At 45.2% G+C, this 26185-nt stretch overlaps 5 protein-coding genes across 7 annotated transcripts in view; 2 read left to right on the top strand and 3 right to left on the bottom strand.

Moving 5' to 3' along the window:
* Window positions 1-6234, bottom strand: part of smtnb (smoothelin b) — a 53000-nt gene extending 46766 nt beyond the window's left edge. The window contains 1 exon segment of the mRNA XM_084695131.1: window positions 5786-6234. Within this exon segment, the coding sequence (XP_084551257.1) occupies window positions 5786-5836 (51 nt within the window). The 5' untranslated portion in view covers window positions 5837-6234.
* Window positions 6235-6522: 288 nt separating this feature from the next.
* On the bottom strand, window positions 6523-12010 carry trafd1 (TRAF-type zinc finger domain containing 1). Of its 2 annotated transcripts, none has more exons than XM_084695305.1 (12): window positions 11685-12010; window positions 11221-11267; window positions 10982-11117; window positions 10807-10860; window positions 10298-10691; window positions 9563-9835; window positions 9293-9357; window positions 8576-8839; window positions 8098-8227; window positions 7432-7693; window positions 7130-7184; window positions 6523-7032 (listed from the first exon to the last, which is right to left on the bottom strand). In XM_084695305.1, the coding sequence occupies exons 2-12, from the start codon at window positions 11253-11255 to the stop codon at window positions 6997-6999; spliced, it is 1704 nt and encodes a 567-aa protein (XP_084551431.1). In that variant the 5' UTR covers window positions 11256-11267; window positions 11685-12010; the 3' UTR covers window positions 6523-6996. The 2 variants fall into 2 exon arrangements, with proteins under 2 accessions (XP_084551431.1, XP_084551429.1); XM_084695303.1 differs by having other exon boundaries at window positions 10253-10691; window positions 11685-12005.
* A 203-nt stretch (window positions 12011-12213) lies between these two features.
* Window positions 12214-17901, bottom strand: mob1a (MOB kinase activator 1A). 2 transcript variants are annotated; one of them, XR_014750985.1, is made up of 7 exons: window positions 17369-17901; window positions 16678-16844; window positions 16309-16402; window positions 15622-15755; window positions 14832-14995; window positions 12894-14095; window positions 12214-12833 (listed from the first exon to the last, which is right to left on the bottom strand). XR_014750985.1 is itself a non-coding variant. In XM_084694387.1 (6 exons), the coding sequence occupies exons 1-6, from the start codon at window positions 17380-17382 to the stop codon at window positions 14018-14020; spliced, it is 651 nt and encodes a 216-aa protein (XP_084550513.1). In that variant the 5' UTR covers window positions 17383-17901; the 3' UTR covers window positions 12214-14017. The 2 variants fall into 2 exon arrangements, 1 of the variants encoding a protein (XP_084550513.1); XM_084694387.1 differs by having other exon boundaries at window positions 12214-14095.
* A 202-nt stretch (window positions 17902-18103) lies between these two features.
* mthfd2 (methylenetetrahydrofolate dehydrogenase (NADP+ dependent) 2, methenyltetrahydrofolate cyclohydrolase) lies at window positions 18104-22341 on the top strand. Its single transcript, XM_084694385.1, has 8 exons — window positions 18104-18266; window positions 19571-19755; window positions 19848-19970; window positions 20270-20422; window positions 20617-20724; window positions 21101-21193; window positions 21348-21473; window positions 21587-22341. Exons 1-8 carry the CDS (start codon window positions 18187-18189, stop codon window positions 21733-21735), a joined length of 1017 nt encoding a protein of 338 aa, XP_084550511.1. The 5' UTR covers window positions 18104-18186; the 3' UTR covers window positions 21736-22341.
* A 354-nt stretch (window positions 22342-22695) lies between these two features.
* arl6ip4 (ADP-ribosylation factor-like 6 interacting protein 4) lies at window positions 22696-24505 on the top strand. Its single transcript, XM_084694386.1, has 5 exons — window positions 22696-22988; window positions 23108-23425; window positions 23544-23661; window positions 23763-23832; window positions 24198-24505. Exons 1-5 carry the CDS (start codon window positions 22817-22819, stop codon window positions 24252-24254), a joined length of 735 nt encoding a protein of 244 aa, XP_084550512.1. The 5' UTR covers window positions 22696-22816; the 3' UTR covers window positions 24255-24505.
* Window positions 24506-26185: the final 1680 nt, after the last annotated feature.

The following is a 26185-nucleotide window of genomic DNA, read 5'->3' as shown; positions in this document are numbered from 1 at the left end:
CTTTAGGGCCAAGAAACCAGGCTATATTTAGGACTCATCACATGAACACCAGCTTCCTGTCTTATCAAATAAATACACTGGGTGTTATCTTCCCGGTTCAAACTCCAATATATTCTGTGTGTGTGTGTGTGTGTGTGTGTAAGAGGGGTGGAGGATGGCCAACACTCTGATGCCTGAGGCACACTGTCAGTCAATGTGATGACAAGCAGGCTTTGCCGACAATACACTTCAGACTCGAAACCCTTTCATGCATCAGTTAAGTGAGGCACTTGACTTTGAGGTGTTTTTACATAGGAATTGAATGACTTAGAGTTAGGGTTTAGATTCGACCAAGCCACATGACAAGCTGGTAATGTGCAGCTTCCCAGTCGTGTACAATCGCCATGATAAAACCAGACGGGAGAAGACAAAGAAAATTCTTACTAGAAATCTGCGCCCAAGGAGCTCATTTGGTGTGCAACGCAAACTCTTTCCAAACAGCTTAGTCAGAGGACTTCGCTGTGAGGAAAACACCTGCCATAAAACGTTCTAAACAGTCCCAAAGGTTGCAGTTTTTTTTTTTACAGCAGCTAATCATGGCTGTTATGGTGCTGTGTTGTAAAGGTGGGATCCATGGTGTGTGGCACAGCGCTATCTGGAATTCTCTCCTTCATCAACTGTGGCGGCATGTGTGTATATATGTGTGTGGCTCAGCCTGTAACAGCAACTGTATCAGTAAGACGTGCAGCAGCTTGCTTTTTCAGCCCACTTGAAAAACATTCGAGCACTGACTGTACGTTCACAGACTGCACTCAGCCTGCTGTCCTTCACACAGTTACCAGGTACTTCCATCGGAGACGTCCAACAGCGAGAAACAGTTTCAAAAGCTGTGTTGGAAGAGAGGGAGGGGCTGAAGAGGAATGACAGGAGAGAGCAAGACGTGGTGGCTGACAAACGACCCCAGGAGAGCTGTGAAAGTGTTCATAATAAGACCAAGAACCATGTGAACGACAGCGTAAACAAACAAAACATTCTAGATCGTTGACAGCTTAAAATAACCCCCCCAGACGGACTTCACATGTTCCGTTTCATTCTTCAAATTTCTTTTTCCCAGCCGATGATGATAACGATGGGGCTGACATTTGAGAACGGGTCTATCGGGACCCTCAGGACGGGCGTGCGAGCTCCCAGAACAGGCCCAGTCTCTCTGCCCGGCCCAGCAGCGTCCCCCAGGGGCCCTGTCAACACAGCAGCAGCCCCCAGAGAGCCATGCCGCAGGGCCCTGGGGCCCTGTTCACCCCATCGAGGCCCTGGCTGAGACGGAGAGTTAACGGGTGAATCTCCGTCTCTCTGTGCTTGGAGAGACAGAGGTCACCTGGCCCCTCCCAGGCCTTATCACAAAACACAACGCAGGTCGTCCCACGTGCTGAGTCTGTCCCAAAGGTGACAGAGAGACTCAGCCCTCCAGTCAGGTGACAGAGAGACTCAGCCCTCCAGTCAGGTGACAGAGAGACTCAGCCCTCCAGTCAGGTGACAGAGAGACTCAGCCCTCCAGTCAGGTGACAGAGAGACTCAGCCCTCCAGTCAGGTGACAGAGAGACTCAGCCCTCCAGTCAGGTGACAGAGAGACTCAGCCCTCCAGTCAGGTGACAGAGAGACTCAGCCCTCCAGTCAGGTGACAGAGAGACTCAACCCTCCAGTCAGGTGACAGAGAGACTCAGCCCTCCAGTCAGGTGACAGAGAGACTCAGCCCTCCAGTCAAGTGACAGAGAGACTCAGCCCTCCAGTCAGGTGACAGAGAGACTCAGCCCTCCAGTCAGGTGACAGAGAGACTCAGCCCTCCAGTCAGGTGACAGAGAGACTCAGCCCTCCAGTCAGGTGACAGAGAGACTCAGCCCTCCAGTCAGGTGACAGAGAGACTCAGCCCTCCAGTCAGGTGACAGAGAGACTCAGCCCTCCAGTCAGGTGACAGAGAGACTCAGCCCTCCAGTCAGGTGACAGAGAGACTCAGCCCTCCAGTCAAGTGACAGAGAGACTCAGCCCTCCAGTCAGGTGACAGAGAGACTCAGCCCTCCAGTCAGGTGACAGAGAGACTCAGCCCTCCAGTCAAGTGACAGAGAGACTCAGCCCTCCAGTCAGGTGACAGAGAGACTCAGCCCTCCAGTCAGGTGACAGAGAGACTCAGCCCTCCAGTCAGGTGACAGAGAGACTCAGCCCTCTAGTCAAGTGACAGAGAGACTCAGCCCTCCAGTCAAGTGACAGAGAGACTCAGCCCTCCAGTCAGGTGACAGAGAGACTCAGCCCTCCAGTCAGGTGACAGAGAGACTCAGCCCTCCAGTCAGGTGACAGAGAGACTCAGCCCTCCAGTCAGGTGACAGAGAGACTCAGCCCTCCAGTCAGGTGACAGAGAGACTCAGCCCTCCAGTCAGGTGACAGAGAGACTCAGCCCTCCAGTCAGGTGACAGAGAGACTCAGCCCTCCAGTCAGGTGACAGAGAGACTCAGCCCTCCAGTCAGCTCTCGTCGACAAGACTGTAAATATCCGCACAGATGTCCCTCCGGAATCGGCGAACACCTGCTCCGTGAATCTGCAGCAGGTACGTGCCAGACGCAGAAGAAGGCTGAAGACTGACATTTTTTCCGAATGCAAACTCCCTGACGCGTGATGTCATCCTGGAAGGGTCAGATTCAACCAGGGGCTTGCCGGGTGCATCTCCGAGAGCTCGGAGGATAACACACACACACACACACACACCCCCACACACACCCCTCCCACACACACACACACACACACCCCCCACACACACACCCCTACACCATCACTTTTCCAGATTCTTCCCGCCCCCCCCATTCGACAGATCGTTTCTCCAGACAGACAAGAACCAGCTGAACTCCAAGCAGTAGCGAGAGAGAGGGGGGTCTTCAGTAGACCAAAGGGCTCCTTAAGAGGCCACGGGTGGCAAACCGAGTTGAGTGATGTTTTCATCTAAACACAAGCTAGACACTGAAGAGAGGGAGGGATGGGGGAGGGAGGGGTGGATAGAGTGGCCGTCTGTCATTGAAGTGAACAGGTGCGTTCTGCCTACCTGTGCAGGCGTGAGCGAGGAAGGAGGAGGAAGACAGACTGAGCACTCACAACCGCCCGGGCGAAATGGAAACACCTGTAGCCCGTCCTGCTGGTTTGAACATCTCTGAGCGTCAGAGATAATTAGTAACAATCATCACACAGCTAATGATAGTCTAATCCTGAAAAACCACGTCACAATCCTTTGCTCAGCCGCAATAAGGGTATGTTATTATTACTATATTAGTGGGCGCCTCGTCTTCAAGAATGAAAGAAAATACCAAAAAACGAGAAAACGGAAACCTTTCATCTGACAGGCTGAGGGAGATGACCCTCAGCTGGAGCCTGTGGTGTGATCCAGGCCTCGCGGCGGGAGCTGCAGCTCCAAACTGTCGTCCTGCGCTCTTCGCTTGCCTCCAGCAGCGAGGCTGAAAGGCTCACTGGCTGGGAGAGAGGAGCCCATCCAGGGGCTTTGTGAGTGTTTAAGGACTTGAGACCAACGGAAGAAAGATCTTCCTGGTTGCTACTGAGGGGAACAAATAAGCAGTCTAGCAGGCAGGCAGCCGGCTGAATGGCAGAGTATTCACAGGATTAGTGTCGTTTGAGGGTCCACTATATGTCCCACTGGCTGTTCAGTTCATTAGGCACTGAACAGCCCTGAGTGTGTGAGAGAATGTGTGTGAGTGTATATGAGAGTGTGTGAGAGTGTGTGTGTGTGTTTGCGTTTGAAAGCTGTTTTTGTGGCAACCCCACCCCTTCCTAGTGCCCGCTGTAAATATAGGCCATTCCCAGTTGCACCGTTAAAAACGTGTTTTTTTAAACCAGACTAGCAAGCAACAGGTTACAAACCTCTGTTCACCAACTGCCACTTCCACACAAGAGCTGTTTTCTCTCATTCTCTGCTCCTTTAAACTCCAACCGTCCAGGACCCCAAAAAAGCATGGGTACTTTGGGGCTTTCGGTTGTCTGAACTTTATTTTACGATGGTGGCTTTGTAAAAACACATTAGATCTTTTTTCTCTCTCTCTCTCAAAAGGGGCCAGAGTCCCATCATAGTCACACATAAACAACTCAGCTGGAACAATAAGCCAGAAACAAGCCTGTGTTTCCCTTGGAGTTGACTCTAGCATGGAAAACCACGACACAGACACACAACACGAAATATCACACAGGACCTGCTGGGAGCTGGCCGACCTTTGTTCATGGTCACTGGAGACATGTAGCACTAGGTCTTACTCACTGGAGCCAAATGGACAGAAATAACATTCCAGTTATGGTTTTATAACTTGTTCATTTAGCTGACACTTTCATCCCAAACTGGCATACAGGTTGCAATTTTAACCTGGGAACCACTTGATCATCCAATGCTCTTCCTTTAAGCTTCCTTCACTGTTTACCTGACGCTTCCCATTTACATTTAGTCATTTAGCGGACGCTTGTGTCCAGAGCGACTCACAGTACAGGGACATTCCCCCGAGGCAAGAAGGGTGAAGTGCCTTGCCTAAGGACACAACATCATTTTGCACGGCCAGGAATCTAACTGGCAACATTCTGATTTCTAGCCCGATTGCCTAACCGCTCAGCCACCTGACTCCCTAAATTCAAATGCTCTGAATGACAGGAGAGGCCTTTGTGTTTAAATTTTTTATTATTATTCTATTTTGTCTTTAAGTATGATCCTGCATATCCAAATGCATCTAAGCCCCAGATGTTGTACATACTCTAACGCATACTTGATGGAAAACATGTCCGGGTGCTATGGTCCTAGACCGGTCAGTCCTGGATTCCAGTCAACGGACAACAAAACTGTGATGAGGAGTCCGGGAGAGGGAAGGGAAAAACTATAAAGCCACAGATGTCCCCATCCTCACCGCAAAGCATTCCAATTCCAAGTCCTTTAATGCTTCGGTCTGAGTTCCTACACCATTGTACTTGTGGATGTATACAGGAAAAGCGTTACATTAACGAGACGATACTCTGTGGTAAAAAAATGTGCCCTTTATAATGATTTACGGCAGTTTAGTTACCAGGGTCGCCGGCTAGAGAATTTCTTCCCGCAGAGACTTCAGTGAGAGGAAATGAAACTCATTCATGAAAATATATCAAATAGCTAAGGCCTCAGTCGCTCAACAAACCAGTTGACCTGCTTTGGTCCAAACTGATTGCATTCCTTTACCAAAGTTAGTGACCTTTAACGAAATGAGAATCCAAATGTTATTTGAAGGTCTGTCCTGAGGGTCGCTCCGCCTCTTGGGAGAGGGACCCAATTACAGACGGTCAGACGAATCATGTCGGAAGGATCGGACAGGTAGTACACCTTTAACATGACTGCTTTATCGCCACAGTCCAGCTCAACATTAGCCTACATGATTAGGTACCTCCGAAATGATCCCCCCCATGTCTCTAGGCTAGAGCAAAAGTGACGTCTCCAATAATCAACAGTGATGTTTTTGAAAACAATAACTCCCATATGAGTTTAGTTCAGTACGAGTAATGAAGAACGGTCAGCTATACGAGACGCTGGTGAACCGGACGTCTCACCTATTCTAAACTCACATCCCCAAATAACTACAAAGCAATTTAATAGGATTTGACGTTGATTTTTGCGCTACGGAGGTGAGGATGCGGACTGCGGTTGCCATGCAGTCCTCAGACTCTAGGCGGACTGCTTAAGGCTCCTAAACCCGTTCACCGCTGATGATCCAAATATTTACAGTACTCTTCCGCACACAACCATACTCACCAGATTCCGCAGTGAAGGCTCGTCCAAAGTTGAGTATCTTTCAGCGGACATATTTAGTCTTTATTTTCTTCGTGAGCACAGGTTAAGAGATAAAAGATTAAAACTATACGAACTCTAAGCTTGACTTGTTTGGTGGACTAACTCGCGATCAATTAACGTAGTTTCCCCCTAAACAGGAACCTCCTAGTCAAGTTGTCGCTCCTATGTGTTGTTAGAACTGATGCTCCACCTGTTCGAAGAATCGTTTTTTCCCCCTTTTATAACTTTGAAGTTTAGTTGTTAATTCTACTGAAATGTAATCATAATGTTTGACCCTTTCTCAACATTCCCCTCTCAACTACAAAAATCCGCAACACGCTTCGGAAACTGAACACATTTCAGTCCTCAATAACCCTGACACGCGCATCTAGGATTTCAGAAAATGCAGTGACAGTCCACTCACACACAACGATCTTTGAATCCAGAGTTCCCACTTAATTCACTAGCGCCGCCCCCTTCAGAAAGGCACGATCTCAGAACCGCGCCACGCTGTGGACGGATCCAAAGGAGCAGGTTGCACGTGAACAAAACAGAATTAGCCCCACTGACCTCATTGCCTTGGCTTGAATCAAGGCCTAAATTGTACACATTTGAATGAGGTCAGTGTAGAAGTGTGAACGACTACCACTAAAGTAACAAGCAGACGGACGGAACAGTAACCTCGTTCATTCCAAAGCACTGAATAAGCAACACACCACAAAGGTCTATAGAAGTGTTTATTAAAGTGTGAAGATGATATTACAAAGAATTAAAGACCATTATGTTTGGCAGGTGCAGCTCTGCATTGCTCTGCATACAAATAATGCCTTTGATAGTTCTTCTTCTGATACTTGACTCTCAATGAACGCAAACAATCACAATTATATTGTGGAGCAGCAAGGTATTTTGCATTTACATGTTTTACATAAAATGATTTTAAGGCATGTTTTCATGAACCTTAATATAAATACACAAATGGAAGTTTTACATTAAGAAATCTAATATAAAGAAAACAATTTTAAAAAAAGCCTTTTCTGGTAAACTACCTGTGTCCAACTGAACAACAGCTTCAAACAGCCATTAGACATACATGAACATTTAGCAAGACACACCACATTGAATGACCACAGCACATACAACAGTTAGTATTTGGTGATGATTGCCTACTGTACTTCTATCCAACAGCACATTTCTCACTCCTCTTGTTCTTCATTTTGCTTCTTCGGCAACTAGGAGGGAGAAGATATGCAGAAAAACAAATGTAATCAAGTTGGCTTGGATAACGGTAATCCTGAAGAGTCCAGTGTAAACCAAAGTCCTGCTTACGTTCGACGGCCCCACATTCTTTGTTTTTCGACCGTCGATATTTTCCCGATGAGGTCTAGGTAAGAGAGAGCATTTCATAATATAACTGTTTAAAACAAGCAAACATACTGTCCCATCTTATTGTCATGATTAAGTCCATACCACATTTTATTTCTTTATTTATTCAGTAAAAAGGAAAAAATGTATCTGGATTGCTGCAACACCACAATTTCTCTTTGGGGTCAGTGCACACCTACATGAAATAGAGATGCTAACTACTTTGTGACAGAAGTTACTGAAGATGAGTCATTATTCAATCTCACCCCACAGCAGTTGGGGAGTAGACATTGTGGCTATCCCCAAAAGGTGAGTTGTTGCTGTCGCTGAGGGGAGACATGCGGCTGTTGCTGAAGGAGGAGAGAACTCCATCTGCCCCACGGCCGTTCTGGGGCCTGTTCTTCATCTGGGAGTCCCAGTTAGAGAGCTTCCCAAGGGGGGTTGGCCCGCTGAGGCCGCTGCAGTCTCGGACGTTTCGCATCAAAGGCCTCTCCCTGTTCACCGTTAAGACATCATCCAAGGGGTCACCTGCAAGCAGGCGTAACGCAGGTTGGAGTTTTGTTTCAGAAAACGGAGAGACCTTACATTTACATTTTGTCATTTAGCAGACGCTCTTATCCAGAGCGACATACAGTAAGTACAGGGACATTCCTCCCCGAGGCAAGTAGGGTGAAGTGCCTTGTCCAAGGACACAATTAATTTGCATGGCAAACAATCAAACCGGCAACCTTCTGATTACCAGCCCGATTCCCTAACCGCTCAGCCACCTGATGTTAAGTCATACCACTCCTGACATTTACAGCACTTTCTCCTAGGGGGATGAATAACGTGTCTGGCTGTTTAACCGTGTCCTGAACATGTTCTTTCCGATGCCATAACCCGATGACGAGAGAGCTGATTCACAGGACAGCGTTTACGGTCTGGAGCCTCACCCTGGTGCATCAGTCTCCTCTGCACCTCTGGAGAGCTGGCGCCTGGATTCTCTCTGTGAGGAAGAGGCTTCTGGAAGGATGATTTGGTGTCTTTATCCACTGGCTGTGCTGTGCGCGGCCTGCACTTGTCCTGCAGGTTAAGATCATGAAAGACAACTGTGAATAATGGTACCGTGTGCGTGCACATTTCACTTTGATCAGTGTCGTACACGCACATTTAGCTGTGAATACAGTAATATATGGACAGACCGCTGTGATTGGTGTAATGTACCCCCCAGTTTGCTGTGATTGGTCTAATGTACCCCCAGTTTGTTGTGATTGGTCTAATGTACCCCCAGTTTGTTGTGATTGGTCTAATGTACCCCCCAGTTTGCTGTGATTGGTCTAATGTACCCCCAGTTTGTTGTGATTGGTCTAATGTACCCCCAGTTTGCTGTGATTGGTCTAATCTACCCCCAGTTTGCTGTGATTGGTATACCTGGTGGTGGAAGACGACAGCCTCTTCTAGAGCCACGCCACAGAACTCACAGGGGATGAGCACGTCTCCCACTCGTGGACTGGAAGGGGGGCTGTCCAGGAGCGGGGAGGCGGGGCGTGGGAAGGCAGCGAGGCTGGGAGAGGGGGTGCCGGAGGGCGGGGCGTGCCTGAGCCCCCCTGCCCCCCTGGGGAGCCTGTCCTCGCAGGGCGGAGACGGGGGCCGCTTACTGAAGGAGGCGAAGGCAGAGGCCGGAGAGCAGCCAGTCTGGGAGACGAGAAGAGAGAGAGGGGATGAACCACGATGGAGAAAGGTACAAACGTTTTACAGCTTAGGTTGGACGACCCAATTTGCTTATGCCCTCTGCCTGCGTGTTTCCTTTCGTTATTAATAATAATAATAATAATAATAATAATAATAATAATAATAATACCACACAGCACACACAAACCAAACATGTCAGAAATGCTATATTAGAAGTTACAAAGTGACTGGGCGATTTTGAACGAGAGAGAGATTAGACAAGAGGGAGCAAACGGAAGTAACAAAACATCAACATGCACAGGAAGGAAACAAGGGGGGGGAGAAGAGAGCCGGGGTTGCTAACGAACCACTGCCGTCTCACAGGGAAACGACCTCTGTGCACACACCCTAATCTGGGAGCAGCAGAGAGAAGGGACAGAAGCTACCGGAAAGATGACATGATGCCATCCCACTGACCTGGTGCAGAATGAGGTCCTCTTCTGGAAACAGCTCCTCACAGAACTCACAGGGCAACATAGTGTCTACATGGAAGAGAAAGGAAGAACCAGATAAAAAGTGGAATCTTGTAGGATAATATAAGATCACTGTGTAATGGGTGTTAGTTTCTCACCTAAGTATAGATGTGTTGAAAACAATTACAGAGTAAAGTGCAATGACAAATGTGGGAGGAAAAAAAAAGGGGGGAAAAAAACGAATAAACGAGTATTAATTTGGACACAATCCGACCTGTCTGGTCATCGTCTGGGGTCATGCTGGTGCCGGTGGTGATGTGATGGAAGTTGTTGTTGGGAGAAGCGTGTGAAGACGAAGGGAACGCTTTGGAAGTCCTTCCGAACTGGTGGTCCCAGACGTCGGTCCACAGGGCCCCCTCCCCCCCCGCATCTCCGTCGCTCTGAAGGCTGAGGGCCAGCATGTAGTCCAGGCTGAGGGTCTCATCACCGGGAGCTTGGCCGGCCGGCCAGCCAACACTGTTGTTGTTTCCCATCACATGGGGGTAAACTACAGGAAGTTAAAGCATGTGAGATCGACGCAAGGGCCTGAGATATTGTCTAATGATACAGTGGATGTTTACATTTTACATTTAGTCATTTAGCAGACGCTCTTATCCAGAGCGACTTCAAGTAAGTACAGGGACATTCGCCCCGAGGCAAGTAGGGTGAAGTGCCTTGCCCAAGGACACAACGTCATTATGAACGGCCGGGAATCGAACCAACAACCCTTCTGATTAATAGCCCGACTCCCTAACCGCTCAACCATCTGACTTATGAGAATAAGACGTTTGTCAATTCAATACCGTGAAGGTGAAACTGTATACTTGGGAACTGTCTACTATAGGATCGTTTTGGCAAATCTTAGTGAGCTATCTGGTTGGACGATGTCTGTGTGAGTTTATAGTTAAAGCCTGGTCTCACTCACAGTGGTTGAATGCTGTGTTCCTGGGCCCAATGTTACTTCTCTCACCAGGGTCGGTGGAGGTCAGAGTGCTGTTGTGGACTCTGGCCTCTAGGGAGCGTGGTGGAAGACCGCGCTCCCCCGCAATCATGTTGTTGTTCTTAGGGCCTCCCTCCTGGGCCTTCAGCAGGTTCCGGATTGAGTGGGCTTCGAACCAGGCTCCAGGGGTCTGGGGCTCTGCCGAGCTGTGACCTGCCCTGCTGTTGTTCCTCTCCTGGGGGGGAGTGAGACTGCCACACAGGGCCGAGTGGACGGCCTGCTCCCTCAGCATCACGTTGGACTTGCAGAGGGGACATGATTCAGTGCGGGTCCCGCAGTAGTCCTCGTGCTGTTTAGACTGGCTGAACACAATCTCCAGGTCACAGTACTGGCAAGGGACCATCCTCTGACCACACTCTGAGCTCTAGGGAAGAGTTATAGGACAATTGGTCACAATGGAAATTTACGGAAATGCATATAAAACAATAAAAAGACAATGGAACTCTGGCTCAAGATTTCGTTCTAGGTTTCGTGACTACCTGGTGGACATCCATTTGACTCTTCTCAATATTCAAGCCACATTTGCATTTCATCTGAAACGAAATTGAAAGTATGGTTGAACTACAGCAGTCAAGGAACATCCATTCCACATGTGATGCTTTTGTTCTCTGGAATGCTTTTCTGTCAAATCCATCGAGCAGAACCAACTAGTACCTTGACGTGTTCCTGTTCTTTATGCTGTTTCAGATCAGAACGTGGAACCGGCTCTTGGCAAACTTCACACAGGGCAATGTTTCGGCGACAGTGGATTTCGTGGGTTGTGAAATTTGCCCCAGGAATGTCATGCTTGCTACAAAAGGGCGGAAGTGAATGATGAGAAAAACTGTCGTTTGAGATCATACTGACTAGTACTAGCATATTGTGTGATACATAATGGATTAGTGCACCCCTACCAATTTGCACAGAACTGTGTGCCATCATCAGCCATGGTTACTTTCAACTGAAAAAAAGGAAATAATGACAAATGATAAACTACATTTAGTTTATGTCACTGACATTCCACAACACAAAAAGCTAGTCTAATGCTAAAGCTAGCTATTATTGTTATGAAGATTGACATTGCGACTACCTAGCCAGTTAGCTAGAGATACAAGTTCGGTAGCTGAAATGTCCTGGTTTAATGCAGTTATAATCAAGCTTGATACTCAGTCATCTACCGGGTTATCTCGCTCATTAACGTTAATTTTGGCTAGATGTCTACACGATACGATATTTTCTGTACAACAATTGCTAGTAGTAATAGACTGTTAGATTCAACGAGCAGAACTGTGGATAGCCTTGAATAACGTCAGGATTAAAAATAACCAACACACTTTCCGTAGCACACTGAGTCGTACAGTTTTGACAATGTACTTACATTGTTTTATTTGAAGTCCTCTAGATAACAAGTTAGACCTGTTTATCTAGCGACTACCACCAACTTGCCCTGTTATATTGATCTGTTGTCTTCTTTGCCTGTGCTGGTAGCTCTAGGTAAGACTTGTCAAGATCGCTTCCTGAAATATTACGTTTCAGGAAGTTGCTGTAGCGTCTGTTGGGTGCGTCTCTTTCCAAAACTCCGGTTACATCCGATGCACCAAACGCTCACTTTCCTTCCCAGAAGGATGTGCAGACGAGAAATGGTGAGCGCTAGCCTATCTAGATTTTCGCAGTATAATTAAGTTATTAAAATACACGGAAGAGAACCACTTTTTTTTGGAAGGAAACGAACTCATGGCAAACCACACGCAGTTTAGATTTTCTTCTGTGTTTAAAGGTTCTTTCAATACATACAGACAAATCAAATCTACTTGGAAAGTTATTTGCATTCAAGTAAAACATTCGAGGAATATCCATTCATAAAACGCAATAAACCAAACGGAACGTAATAGAATACAAAACACACAGAATGTCTCATCAATGTTTATTTAGCTTTTCTCCTACCAATACTGTCATATCAGACACATTTTCTTTTTAATAAGGCACAGTTTTGTTCTGATAATGTACTGTCAATTATTATATTTACAGCAGAAAAGGACACGCATGAAATGTCCATCAGAATACATATAAATGCCAAATCAATTAAAAAATGTTTATCCGATCAAAAGTTTACCATTTTACTTTTACAAATATTGCATTCTGAATTATAAAATATGAAATGTAACTCAAATAGCATTCCAACACGATTTTAAAATGCATATATAAGAGAAAGCAGAATAAAAGAGTAAGACAGAAATACACATTCTAATAAAACTAGGCCTAAGGCGCGCATGTGGTCAAATCAGTCAAATTTCAAGGCCCTTCACAAGACATTCAATTCATGCATTTTGACAACGTTCCTATAAATCTACAAGGGATGTTGATTGTCTGAGACTGATTTAGTTTCAGACTGCAGAGACATTTCATGCAACTGGTTAAGAGTAATAAAAAACAATATTTGTAGGTGGTGTTTATGAAATTGGAAGACGAAAAGTAGCTTTTGGGTGACAAGGTGGCGTGGAAAAAACAGCCCTGCTGTTTCAGTCCTCTGTGCTGGAAACACTGGAGGGGATCAGTGTGAACACTATCACACCACACTTGGACAAACAATCATTTATAAAAGAAAAATAACTACATACATCTCATGTACAGTCATCTTTCTTAGGTACTGGAACATTTGCAATTATTGCATTATGCATGCTGGGGATAAAAATGTAAATTGAGTTTAATAAAATATTGACTTGATATTAAAAGTACCAGCATGCACAAAACACATCCAAAAATTATTGTAGCAAAAAAAACTGAATTGAGGCACATTTGACTGAAATGACAGTAAAACAAACTAAGTTTTAAACTATCGTTCATGAGAGGTTTCATGTTAATTTAGAGAAATGTCACACAATGACACTGCTTGGTTTACATCCTATCATCTCTAAGTGGTTTACTACAACGTACAAATATAATTTCAGATTCTTTAGAAATATTGGAAGAATATCTATTTATCAAGTTTATCAAAAGTCTCACTGTAAAACTGACATTATAAACAACCTTTTTCTATTTCAGTCACCCTTTGTGAAAAAGTGAAATAACCAGGCAAACCAGATGCACATTCAAAACAGAGAATTGTTATACATTACTACTAACACTTGAACTCTAAACAAAACTGATGTTCAAAACGCACAAAAAAAGAAAAGTAAAACAGCTGGTTTGCATTTTGACCCCAGAAACATCTTGGTCCACGGAGAACAAGGCGGTAGGTCCCAATTATAGAAGTGTTAAACCAAAAACATATTTAATATACTATACTCTCTGGTATCTTATCTAAAAGACTAACGTGATCTCTGACATCGCACACCTTTAAAACAATATGGAGACTACAAAAAAAAGCAAAAAGTGGGACAGAACGGTTGAGAAAAAACTAAACAAAAAGGGTGAAGAAAGATGGAAGGCACAAAGTGAAAGAGTGAGCACATGAAGAGTGAGAGAGGTAGAGAAGGGGAGAGAGAAAGAGAGAGGGGGAGAGAGAGAGACAGAGAGAGAGGGGGAGAGAGAGAGAGACAGAGAGAGAGACAGAGAGAGAGAGGTAGCGGTCAGAGAAGGGGAGAGAGACAGAGAGGGGGAGAGAGAGAGACAGAGAGAGAGAGGGAGAGAGGGAGGGAAAGAGAGGGAGAGAGGGGGGAGAGAGAGGGAGGGAGAGTGTAGGAGATAAGAGAGGAAGAGAAAAGAGGATGTCTATCTGTCCTTGGAGCCCAGCTTTTCAATCAGGTCCTGCAGGGGGGCCAGTTCACGCCGGTCAATAAGGCTGAACTCCTGCAGATGACACAAGCAACACCGTCAGTCAGTCAGTCAGTCAGTCAGTACACCACCCAGGAACACAGTCAGTCATTACACCACCCAGGAACACAGTCAGTCAGTCAGTACACCACCCAGGAACACAGTCAGTCATTACACCACCCAGGAACACAGTCAGTCAGTCAGTACACCACCCAGGAACACAGTCAGTCATTACACCACCCAGGAACACAGTCAGTCAGTCAGTACACCACCCAGGAACACAGTCAGTCATTACACCACCCAGGAACACAGTCAGTCAGTCAGTCAGTACACCACCCAGGAACACAGTCAGTAAGTACACCACCCAGGAACACAGTCAGTACACCACCCAGGAACAAAGTCAGTCAGTACACCACCCAAGAACACAGTCAGTCAGTCAGTACAACACCCAGGAACACAGTCAGTCATTACACCACCCAGGAACACAGTCACTTGATGCACTTCTGACCCTAAACCCAGGGTTCAAATTACAGGGGGGCTTGGGGGGTTTTAACCCCCTTATTAAGACTTGGACCCCCCCAAAAGAGGTAAAAACAACAGGTCGGGGGGTTCGATACACGCCCTGGAGAAGAAGCTGACCCTCCTCTGATTGTCATTGTATAATTCGCACTCTTCCTAAACCGACTCTACTTTCATACAGTGTGTACGTCTGCTTTGGATGAAAACCTCATACTAAACGTTCCAAACGCTAACGTAAACCCCGCCCTTTTACCTGGACGAAGAAGATGAAGTGTTTGAAGGAGGTGTTGAGATGGGCCTCCTCCTGCAGCTGCATCACAGAGTCAAAGTGCTGGTGGTAGATGTGAGCGTAGACCCTGAACAGGCGCTTCAGGATGGTCTTGGCCACAGACATGAAGTTCTTAGGAAAAGGCACTCCTACCGAGGCAGGACAAGAGGGTCAGACGGCTTAGCGGTTAGGGAATTGGGCTACTAAATCAGAAGGTTGCCGGTTCGATTCCCGGCCGTGCTAAGTGACTTGTCCTTGGGGCAAGGCACTTTCCCCTACTTGCCTCGGGGGGGGGAATGTCCCTGTGCTTACTACAAGTCGCTCTGGATAAGAGTATTGTAATGTAAATGTAAGACAATGAAGTTCTTAGGGAAAGGCATCCCTAAGGGGGCAGGACAAGACAAATGTTTTTTTTATATTTTTTATTTTATCCTAAATTCTTACAGCCCTTTATTATTAGTTAGACTTTGTACCGTTAGTATAGTTAGACTTGTACACCACTATTCAAGATTTATGATCCCTATATGTTGAATGTATGCACCTTCCTGCCAAAGTAAATTCCTTGTCTGTGCAAACTGTCATGGCGTTTAAAACCCCTTTCTGATCTGATTTATCTTCTGATATCAAGTTATTAGGGAAAGGCACTCCTACAGAGGCAGGACCAAACAGAACCGCTAAACACATGCAGACATCCTTCAGAAGGACCATGTTCACGTCGACGGCAGCAGGGAAGACAATCCCGTTGTTGACGGTTGCATTTGAAAAGGCGACTGACCTATTTTGGAAGGGAAGAGTGTCTCATCGTCCAGCTGATCCTGCACCCAGGTCATCAAGTAGTCTATGTACTTGGGAGCGGAGCACTTGATTGGCTTCTTGATGTTGGTGCCATCTGCCCAGTGGTACTCATACCTGCAGGTGAAAGATGAGCATTTAGGTCACCTTTTACACTCGTGCTACGCTAATGTGTTCCTACCTCTACTACTTTATGAGACGGTGGGTGTTGAAATGGCTTTTCCCTGGTTATATGCGGAAGCCACCGGGCGACTAGGGGATATGGAATTTCAGTTTTGACGCAATCCAGTGCTGTTCAACTACAGAAGTGCAGGGCCTGTTTACTAAGCAGACATTAGCACCGAAGGAAGGAAGAGGATGGTTTCCACGGTGACCTTAATACCAAAGGGAAGTATCGTTCCTCTGCATTTAAAGACACAAACAGTTCATAGAGAAGGCCGATGACTTTAAGGAAGTGGCTGAACTAAATCTCAAACTTAAGAGCCCTACAAGAATTGCACTGAGCTGACGCACTCAAACCATCTGACAGAAAACCGGGAAGCGAAAGTATCTTTTTTTAATCAGCTGTTTTGTGAAGCAGTTTACATAAATAGGGTCTCATGAGAAACTGGAATTACATTGGGGCATGAACCCCCTTTTAGTTTAGGCCACCCTTGGGTTGTTGCCATACCTTGGTCCTGCAGACATCACAGTGCAGCTTGTCTCAGTGCAGAACTCTGTGATGGTGCCATATAACATGTTGATCTGGTTGAAGAAATCCACAGCTGTAAGTGGGCAAACGTCCACAAGTCTGTCATTTTTCAAATGATCACAACTGCATGGTCTGAGAGAGACACAATCTGAGGTGCAATATTAACAATTAACCACTTACTGGTTGACTAACCTACAACTATTAGTGATGTTGCCAAATCTTTCTATATAATTGAGGATGCATTCCAATGATCCCATCCCCCCAAAACCACACCGTAGGTGCGATTTAGTTAGACGGTCAAAAGAAACGGGTGCATTTCTTCATGTCATTTAATTTAATCCAACTCACTGTTTACTGCAATCCATTCGTTGAGATCTTCCCCCTCCGGTAGCATCACGGCTTGTCTCAAATTCCCACTACCGAGAGTGGCCTCCGCGTGTTTCAACAGTTCATACTGATGTGAACCTTCGGGGATATTTTTCTTCGGCTTGAAGGTCTTGGATGAGCGATTTCCACTGCGAAAAGCGACACGAAAGATAACGGTTTAAAATTGAGGAGATCTACGGATACACTTACTTACTGGTGCAATGTAAATGATAAGGTCGTTAGCAAGCCACCCTTTGCAGTACACTGAACAGACATCATCGTCTGAGCTCCTTCCTGTTTTAAGTTTTCTGCTTCACCACAACAACACAGTCAACCATACACCCTCTACACTTTTATTTTAGATGTGACAATCGTGGGATAATGTAATAATAACTTAGGACGGTGGTTAGTTAGCTAGGTAAAGCAACACCCTTGTGTTCACATCGCCCAATTAAATTACTGTGGCTAGCTAGCTTATACAGACAGTACATGCAGCGAGATAGCTTTTAACTTCAGCTAGTTAGCGAGCGAGTCAGCCTCGCTAACTAGCCAACTATCTAACCACACTAACTAGGCCATACGGGTTGGAACTGAAATTAGTCTAAATATACATGGTGTTTGTGTTTCGTTAGATAGTCAAGCATACTAGACTAGCTAGCAAAGTGTTACTTACAATAAGAAGCTCATCGTTGCGAACTTTCGAGTTGTGGTGGTGGGGAGAAAGACGAAGACAGCTCCAAACCACTAAATGAACTCAAAAGACACTGATCTCTATTCGTAACGCTGCCAACACGATTAATGGAAGTGTGGCTTGATGGACAACTACTATCTTTAAAATAAAAAAGCCGCCCTTTGCCCCACCGAGCTAAAAAAAAGTAATGTTTTTTTTGTGTGTTTCTTTTCTGCCCTCACTCGACGCTCGAGTCAGTGTTCAGTCTAGTCCGTCACCCCAGCGCTAGTACAGTCGTGAGCTACGACAACGTAGCTGTGCAGCAAAGCATTCGTTTGAGTTTAAGTGACGGCGCTGCACCGCGGTGCGCCTATATTCACTAGATTGATGTGCGGAGTTACTTTTTTCCTGGCAGGAAACTTCAACATCGAATATAACTTGTGTCAGTATGTCATGCCAGTATTTCAATGTATTCTTTTGAAATAGTTTTAGCCTATAGTTCGTAAAAATGTATAAATATATAAAGACCACTAATCTCACTAAATTCATTTTCTTTTTTTCTTTTTCTGTCTTTCTTTCCTCAAATAGAGTGGGCTTTGCACATACGTAAATAGACACCTCCTCCAGCAGCTCTCGGTATGTGAGGCGGGGCTGTTGTGCTCGAGGCAAATATTGCTGACGTATGAAGACGATATGGGAGGGAACCGGAACCGGTGCTTTAAAAGCATTTCGAACTACCTTGGTCGCTCTTACAGACCGCGCTCTGTCACAACGTGTACCTCCATTTCCTTGTACTCATCACAAGCGACACAATAAACATCATGGCAACGCTGAGAGCTTTAAGGAAATTGTGCCAACACTCACAACAACAAGTGTGTAGTCTGCATATGTCTGCGTCAAGGTAAGCACCGTATCAATTCTAGATCAAACTCGTATTAACAAGAAGAACCGGGAGTTTAAAATATCCAAGTCTTGGGTACGATTTAGGTAAAATGACTAGACCACTACGTGATTTCCTGTTGCCTACCGCTTGACTGAATCTGTGTTTTGTCCGGCCCGAATCTTCTTTAAAAATTCAGACACTTTGGACAGTAAACTTTGCACAGATTGCTTCAAGTATAGATTTTTGGAGGATGGGGTATTACATAATGTTTAAATGAATGCATTGTTGCCAACGACAAGGGCGCCCCTTGCGGACATGCTGGTACCATTACACCGGCTGATGAAATCGCACCGAACGCTTGCATGCATTCCAAGACCAACCCTCCAGTCGCAGTATACATTTCGAAATATATGAACCAGATATTCTGTACGTGGCAGCGCTCCTTGCAAGATGTACTTACTCCCACTATAATACTTATGTTCCCGTGTCATGTTTTATTTGAGTCGAACCCATCGGTACCGCACGTTCCTCGTGATAGATGTTGGATTTAATGTTCCACACATCGTCCCACAACACAAACCGCATGATGACTGATTTCCCTTTACAGGTTGCACGAGATGCTTCTAACTAAGACCTTCTAACTGACCCTGAAATATACTCATGTACGAGTCCTTAAATAAACTAAAGTTGAGTGCATAAAATTACTTAGTTGAGGATCGGTAGGCTAAAGCCACCTTTAGTCTAAACACCTTTAAAGTCACTCCTTCTGCAAAATAAACATTTGAAACTATCTGGCAAAGACTGGTGGAATGGAATTACGCTCAATTGATCAAGATGGTTAATTACTGGTGGCAGGATCAATGGGTGGTTACATCACTGTTGATGGCTCATTAGCTATTACTCCAATGGGTATGCCATTACATAAGTGCCTTCACTGTCAAGGCATTGAAAATAGGATTTAAACTGTAGATTCTTCCAGTGACTGTCATTGACCTGGATTCATGGAAAGATGTTCCAAAAAGTGTCTTAAGTTACAGTGGGCATAACTTGTCTCGCTATCTTTAGACCCCCAATGAACTGTAACTGTAGTTGGCCTTTGCTGCTCTGAGGGTGATTCTCACAAGTGTTCCTGAAGGCCCTATTGGGTTGATCTATTTTGCTTGATTGCCATGCAACAACATCAAACTATTCTGGGATGAAAGGGTAACCAACACAGAAAAGAGGAAGATGGTTTCCCTCTGACAACATGTTATTCTGACCTAATTGTGTCTCTTTTATTTATTTATTTCACCTTTTATTTTATTTTCTTGCTAACTCTCCAGACAGGAAGCGGTGGTCATCTCAGGGAGGAAGTTGGCCCGCCAGATCAGAGAGGAGGCACGGTACGACGTGGAACAGTGGGTCTCCACCGGGAACCGCAGACCCCATCTCAGCGTGGTGCTCGTTGGAGACAACGCAGCTAGTCACTCCTACGTTCTGAATAAGACACGGGCTGCAGCTGATGTTGGTATGTACACATACACACACATACACACACAGTCTCTCTCCGTCTCTGAGTGAAAGTGAGGGTTTATGGCTCCATCACCTCCGTGTGTTCAGGCATCAGCAGTGAGACCATTCTAAAGCCCTGCTCCGTGACGGAGGAAGAACTGATGGAGCTCATCTACAACCTCAACACAGACCACCGTGTGGACGGGCTGCTGGTCCAGCTGCCTCTACCAGGTACGCAGGGGGCGGGGCTACAGGGGGCTGGGGGGAAGGGTTCAGGTGAAGGTACAGTTTATGCAACCTTCGAGTACTTCAGAATTCAGACAGTCGTCGTTTTGCATATTATTGGGACTGCTGTGGCATCTGTGTCTTTGTCTGGGGATGAATAACGTTCCGTCTATATTTGTATTCCTTACTAGCGCAACCCAAAGCGCTGTCATGGCTCTGTTACTGTGTGATGTTATTATTACTTATATGTTATTACCACTTACAAGCATGATTAGACAATGGCACCTCTCGCTTACTTCTCCCAGAGCACATTGACGAGCGTCGCGTCTGCAACGCCGTGTCTCCCGGCAAAGATGTGGACGGCTTCCATGTGGTCAACGTGGGCCGCATGTGTCTCGACCAGTCCACCATGCTGCCAGCCACGCCTTGGGGAGTCTGGGAAATCATCAAACGCACAGGTGAAGTACCTGACAGAGAACCCTGTCCTCGCCACTGGTCAACTGTCCTTCTTCATGTTACTTTAGTGCTAGTTTACATGTTTCCAGTGTATTCCTCAAAGGAGTGGAAATGCCCGGGTGTATTTGTGTAATCTATACACAAAAAGTAATGCATAAGTTATATACTTTGTTGTTTACGTCGGTGTTGTTTACAGGTATTCCAACTATTGGCAAGAACGTTTTGGTGGCGGGACGCTCTAAGAACGTGGGCATGCCCATCGCCATGCTGCTGCACACGGACGGCCGCCACGAGAGGCCAGGAGGTGAGTGCTGAAGCCCCGCCCTCCAGGGTTCAGTTGGCTTTGAAAAGACTTAAAGGTCATGTAGGCATGTTGTGCGAAGTTAGCTATTTTAGCTACTCCCACAAAACTGTAGTAACGCGCATTGAGTGCAGGGTCAGAGTTCACGCTGGTAGGTAGTTCGACACAGACATCGTCCAATCATTAGTCAGGGTACAGCTTAGTGATTGGTTGCGTTTATTACAGTCTTGCAACGCCCACAGATGTCGGATTAATTTCAAATTACCGTCAAACCTTTATACGTATTGGCAACAATATCTATGACTAAAAGTGCCTCTCAACAACATTGCCTACCCTGCATTTAACACGCGAACCCTAACGCCCCCCCTTCTGTCTGCAGGAGACGCCACCGTCACCATCTCTCACCGGTACACTCCTAAGGAGCAGCTCCGCCAGCACACGAAGATAGCAGACATCATCGTCGCAGCTGCAGGTACGGTCTTTCTCCTCTCCTGGGTCTTGCCTTCTTTCCTCTTGGATTTTTCTCTCGTGCTTGTGTGGTTGATCTTGCACATCCCTCCTGTCTACCTCTCTCTGAAACCGTCCGACGGCTTCCTAACTCGATGATGCTTCTCTCGAAATCTCAGGGATTCCGAACTTGATCACGGCAGACATGATTAAAGAAGGCGCCGCGGTCATCGACGTCGGCATCAACAGAGTGCAGTGTCCCCTCACCGGCAAAAACAGACTGGTCGGGGATGTCGATTTCGAAGGTAAGGACTCAGTCCGGGCCTTGCTCCACGTGGCGTGCACCTTTCTGGGTAAAACACTCCACACGTCGTCAGACACGGCCTTCTTAACGTGCGTCCTTTATCTCTGTGTGCAGGTGTGAGGCAGAAGGCTAGCTTCATTACCCCAGTGCCTGGAGGAGTGGGGCCCATGACCGTAGCCATGCTGATGAAGAACACCATCAAGGCAGCTAAAAACGTCCTGCTCACCCCCCCTGAGAGGATACGCATGGCGGCTGCCTCCTAAGGGATCGTGGTCTCTGGCCAATCCACCGTGACACATTCCAACCCCCCTCTTTCTACTCAGAGCAACTCTGCTGCAGGCTCTCCTTGCACACAGGCTTGGAGGGAAATGTCATAGCTTTAAGGTTCTCGCTGCTGACGCCTCAGTTCTTGCGAAGAAGTTTCAGACTGTTACAATTACAACCATATTGCAGCTATATATTTTTATTATTTGCTAGACAAAAAAACTTTTCAAATTATTTACAAAAAACTAGAGTTGAGTTTCAACCTATGTATTCCTGTTACTTCTACTGTTATCATTTGATTTTGAAAAGCAAGGCATGTGTCAGGTATAGAAGACCATTAAGGACTTTTAGTTGCGAGAAATATTAACATTTCCTTCGATGTCCATACTGACTCAAGTATTGTGTGCCTAGAGGCTTTGGCGTAGCAAGTCTGTTAAAAACACTACCAGCTTTAAATTTACAGTTTCACAAATGCCTTTTGTAAATACGATTTTGAAGTCAACATTATTACAATGTGTTCTTCAGGTTGTGCTGAAAGTTACTCACTCGAAATGTGCATGACTGGAGAAAGGAGAATGCGGGATATATTAAATATTTATATTTCAGTCCTGTGTCTGTAGCATTGATGAATCCACCACGCATTGACAATGACTAAATTACTGTTCACACGATGCACCGTTCAAGAGGACAAAAATAGCTGGTAAAGTGATGTACCATCTGTTTTCCAGTGTACAAGTATAACATCGTATAATATGCATTTTACATAAGTAGTTGAAGTTATTAAAACATTTTGACTAAATTACCAATCAGTTTTTTTAGAGATTGTGAAACACGTGTTTGAAATGTGTGAAATGGAACTCCTTTCCGAAAATAACACTAGCCTACTTAGATTGTGAAAGGAACGAGTGTTCCCATTATGATGTTTCTATGGGGACATTAATGCGGAGCGGTGGCACTTCCTTGCATTCCGGAAACATGAGGGGGACAACATAGAAGTTTACACCTAAATGAAAACAATCGTAGGAAATAATTAACTAGTGCGCAGGACGGCAGATATTGTGCTTCTTCCACATTACGATCATGGATCGCAGTAGGTCACGGGACAGATCGACAAGCAGCAAACGAGGTCGGGATAAGAAACAAGTCAAGAAAAAGCGGAGACGTTCTAACTCATCGTCCTCCTCATCGTCTAGCAGCAACAGCTCCAGTCCGACCCCCCCAAAGAAAGCGTGCAAAACACGGAAGAGCCAAGGTATGTACGGTCAATTTAAAGTTGCTAGCGACGGCCAATATAAAGTAGGTAGCGGCCAGACAGTTACATTTGACCGAAACGAAATTGTATTTCTTCCTTTAACATTTTGTGTGACACAGATGGAAAAGTTAAGAAGAAGAAAAGGAAGGCTTCTTCATCGTCTTCCAGGTCGTCTTCCTCGTCTTCCTCCTCGTCAAGTGACGAAAAGTCAAAGAAGAAGAAAAGGAAAGCCAAGAAAAAGAAGTTGAAGAAGAAAAAAGCTAAAGAGAGGAAAGAGAGAAAGAAAGCGTTGAAGAAGGAGAAAAAACTGGCCGAGAACATAAAGAAACTGGAGGAAAAGGTTAACGTGAACGTCAAACCCGTCCAACCGCCACTAGACATCCTGCCCTGTTTGGACACATGGTTAAGTGATGACGGCACAGAAGAACATGGCCCAGGTAGCTATGACAGTTAGTCGCTTATTTAAAAACGATTTAAAAATAAATGTCTTACTCATTTAGGCACAGCGCATCAGAATATCAGGCCAACAGAGGCTGTGTGTGTTTGTATCTCCAGTGATGACCGATGAACAGAAGGCCAGACTTTCTACCAAGAGGCCCATAACCAAAGAGGAGTATGACGCCCGGCAGAGCATCATCCGCAGGGTGGTTGACCCAGAATCCGGGCTCACCAGGTACGCCTCTTTCTAGCACATTCAATGCTTCTTCCCTTTGTTCTGAGGTCAGTTGGATGGTGAAATTCTGTTTTCCCCCCCCGACACACACATACACACAGGCTGGTGAGGGGAGAAGGTGAAATCATCGAAGAGATCGTCAGTCGAGACAAACAGAAAGACATCAATAAGGTTCTTAACCCTTGTGTTATCTTCGGGTCATTCTGACCCATCAGTCATTGTGACCCACCGTCATATTGCGACAACTTTACCGCATACAAAAACAAAGTGAAGCATTTTCTTTTAACCGTCGGGCTGTCTCAGACCCCCCACATCGTGAAGGTTAAAAGAAAATGCTTTTTGTTTTTGTATTGGGTAAAGTTGTTGCAACACAACAATGGTTTGTTGTGAACCATCTGTGACCCGAAGGCAGCACGAGGGGTTAAACTACTCAGATGCCTTAACAAGGGGTTACTTAACATCAAGTGGGGGGTTAAAACAAATGTAATGTGTAGACATTGTGTAGGCCAACTTAACTGACTTTACTCTCTCCGCAGCAAGCCACCAAGGGAGATGGGAAAGCCTTCCAGAAGAAATTAGGAATGAAGAAGTAGCAGAATCCCTTTTTAGTGTGTGCCTGAGCTTGGGCTGTGAAGAGACATCTGTGACCAGCTCAACGCTGGCCAGGGGAGGATTAGAATTTGCACGGCTGTTGGTACACTGCCAGTCACATAATAGTTGTGTGTGCATGTGTCATGTAGTTCCCATAATTATAATTCTGTTTGACTTGTAACTACAACGTTTTTTTGTCATCTGTGCGGAGGAAAAGTATTTTTTAATTTTAGATTAAATGGTTTTATCACAATTGTCTCGAATTGTTTCTGTCATAGTCCATGAAAGTGCTGACAATAATGCTTGATACTTTAGTATTACCAAAACACAATAAGAGACCACCAATAACAACTATTCTTCATACTTTCTTTATACACTGTACATGAAAACACAAAGAATAAAAAGGAGCAGTTGAAAATATAAGAATTACACAAAGTACAAGGTATTTTAACATTGCACTAAGTCAGAAAATAAGTCTTACTGGGGTGAGGAAACTGACTTTTTAAAATAAGAACTGTGGGATGAGATGACACCTGTTAAAAGGAGCTTGTCGGTTATGTTGTCTGGAATGAACTGTTGATTGGTTCTAGCCTGTGAGCTGTAGCCTACATGTTACTGTGTACATTTGGACTACTTCCATATCAATAAAAACATAGACCAATATCCTGTGCGAAACTCTCCACTGAGCAGTAAATTCCATGGAAGCTTCTAACCGGGTAGTTAAGAAAATGAGCAAAACATTATATAATATATCATATTAAAATATAAGCAGGGACTGGTCATGCTTAATAGTGGCAGAACAATGGATATTGTCTTCATCTAGACAAGGTATTAAAAATTCGGTAAGGTTTGTACGTTATGATTACATTCTCTGGATGTTCCGGTGCAATTGACTGTTGCCCTGTAGTTTGTTTAGATGTCTAAATTAATACTGTATACATTATAAGTTAAGAAATCAGATCGATCTTCAAATCTGTCCTCTGATTGCAGATAACGATTTGAGCTCAAACGGTCTTGACAAGCGATACAACACGTTTTCACGGATGTGAAACACGGATGTGAAACATGCCAGCCATGTGTTGACAGAGGAGGATTACGCCCAGTCTTTAGGGTCACCCTCAAATGCCAAACTGTTGCCTACATATATGTACAGGGACAGAGACACTCAGATAGGCTGTGTTTACTGTGTCTTCAAGTCACTGTTCAAGAGAGAAAAGGATCAATTGACACCAGTAGTCTGACATTTTAGTATTGAGGCGAAAAGCAATGTTTCCAACCAAACTAAAACCAGATCAGTTCTCTCTGTCTTAATTCGGCCAACAAAACCTGGCTTCTACTGCTGAGACCACCTTACAAGTATAAAAGCCAGTTGATAGATTCAATTAGTCTGTGTAATCTACCATAGTTGTAGGCTTTCAAGGTCAAAGGGCACCTAGACATTCTACTCATGCGGCAAGCATTTGGCCTTTTCCTCTTCAGCTCCATTGCTATGCTAGCATTACCAGCTTCCTTGATTGTCGTTACATTGCATTATGTTCTTCCGTAAATCTGTCATAGCAGGTCCTGGCTGATGCCACACCATCTCACCAACACCTCACTTCTGATTGGTCCGTCCTAGTTGGACGTGTTGTCGACAGCGAGAGATCGAGTGTAAAAACCAATAATCCAAGGAGATCGCATGTTTGAGAAACAACTAAGATAACGAAATAAGACTTAACTCTATATGCTATATGGCAAAGCATCATTTACAGTATCTACAAAAGGACTCCCCTTTTAACCTAATTAATATCTATGAGCACATTCAATGCCTCATTTACAGCCAAGAGCTGTGTCTAACAAGACACAGGCCATATCCCAAATGTTCTAATTATTGTACAAACATATGACACATTATATCAATAATACAATTATGGTGATTCGCATCAAACAATAT

This window comes from Hypomesus nipponensis, chromosome 28 (assembly GCF_054491055.1).
Source record: "Hypomesus nipponensis isolate SF chromosome 28, ASM5449105v1, whole genome shotgun sequence".
Lineage (NCBI taxonomy): Eukaryota > Metazoa > Chordata > Actinopteri > Osmeriformes > Osmeridae > Hypomesus > Hypomesus nipponensis.
Note: the sequence above shows the minus strand (reverse complement) of the source record. Positions and strands in the feature narration are given on the sequence as shown.

Bases quoted from the DNA above. Each gene is read 5' to 3' on its own strand.
- mthfd2 (XM_084694385.1), top strand. From the start codon at position 18,187: ATGGCAACGCTGAGAGCTTTAAGGAAATTGTGCCAACACTCACAACAA. The intron at 18,267-19,570 runs GTAAGCACCGTA...CTAACTCTCCAG, and splicing joins CTGCATATGTCTGCGTCAAG to ACAGGAAGCGGTGGTCATCT. The intron at 21,194-21,347 runs GTACGGTCTTTC...TCGAAATCTCAG, and splicing joins CATCATCGTCGCAGCTGCAG to GGATTCCGAACTTGATCACG.
- trafd1 (XM_084695303.1), bottom strand. From the start codon at position 11,255: ATGGCTGATGATGGCACACAGTTCTGTGCAAATTG. The intron at 9,836-10,252 runs GTGAGTGAGACC...AACTTCCTGTAG, and splicing joins GAACACAGCATTCAACCACT to TTTACCCCCATGTGATGGGA. The intron at 8,228-8,575 runs GTATACCAATCA...CTTAACCTGCAG, and splicing joins CTGTCGTCTTCCACCACCAG to GACAAGTGCAGGCCGCGCAC.
- mob1a (XM_084694387.1), bottom strand. The intron at 15,756-16,308 runs GTATGGCAACAA...TTTCACCTGCAG, and splicing joins GTGATGTCTGCAGGACCAAG to GTATGAGTACCACTGGGCAG. The intron at 14,996-15,621 runs GTCAGTCGCCTT...CTGCCTCGGTAG, and splicing joins ACTCTTCCCTTCCAAAATAG to GAGTGCCTTTTCCTAAGAAC.
- arl6ip4 (XM_084694386.1), top strand. From the start codon at position 22,817: ATGGATCGCAGTAGGTCACGGGACAGATCGACAAGCAGCAAACGAGGT. The intron at 22,989-23,107 runs GTATGTACGGTC...TGTGTGACACAG, and splicing joins CAAAACACGGAAGAGCCAAG to ATGGAAAAGTTAAGAAGAAG. The intron at 23,662-23,762 runs GTACGCCTCTTT...ACATACACACAG, and splicing joins CCAGAATCCGGGCTCACCAG to GCTGGTGAGGGGAGAAGGTG.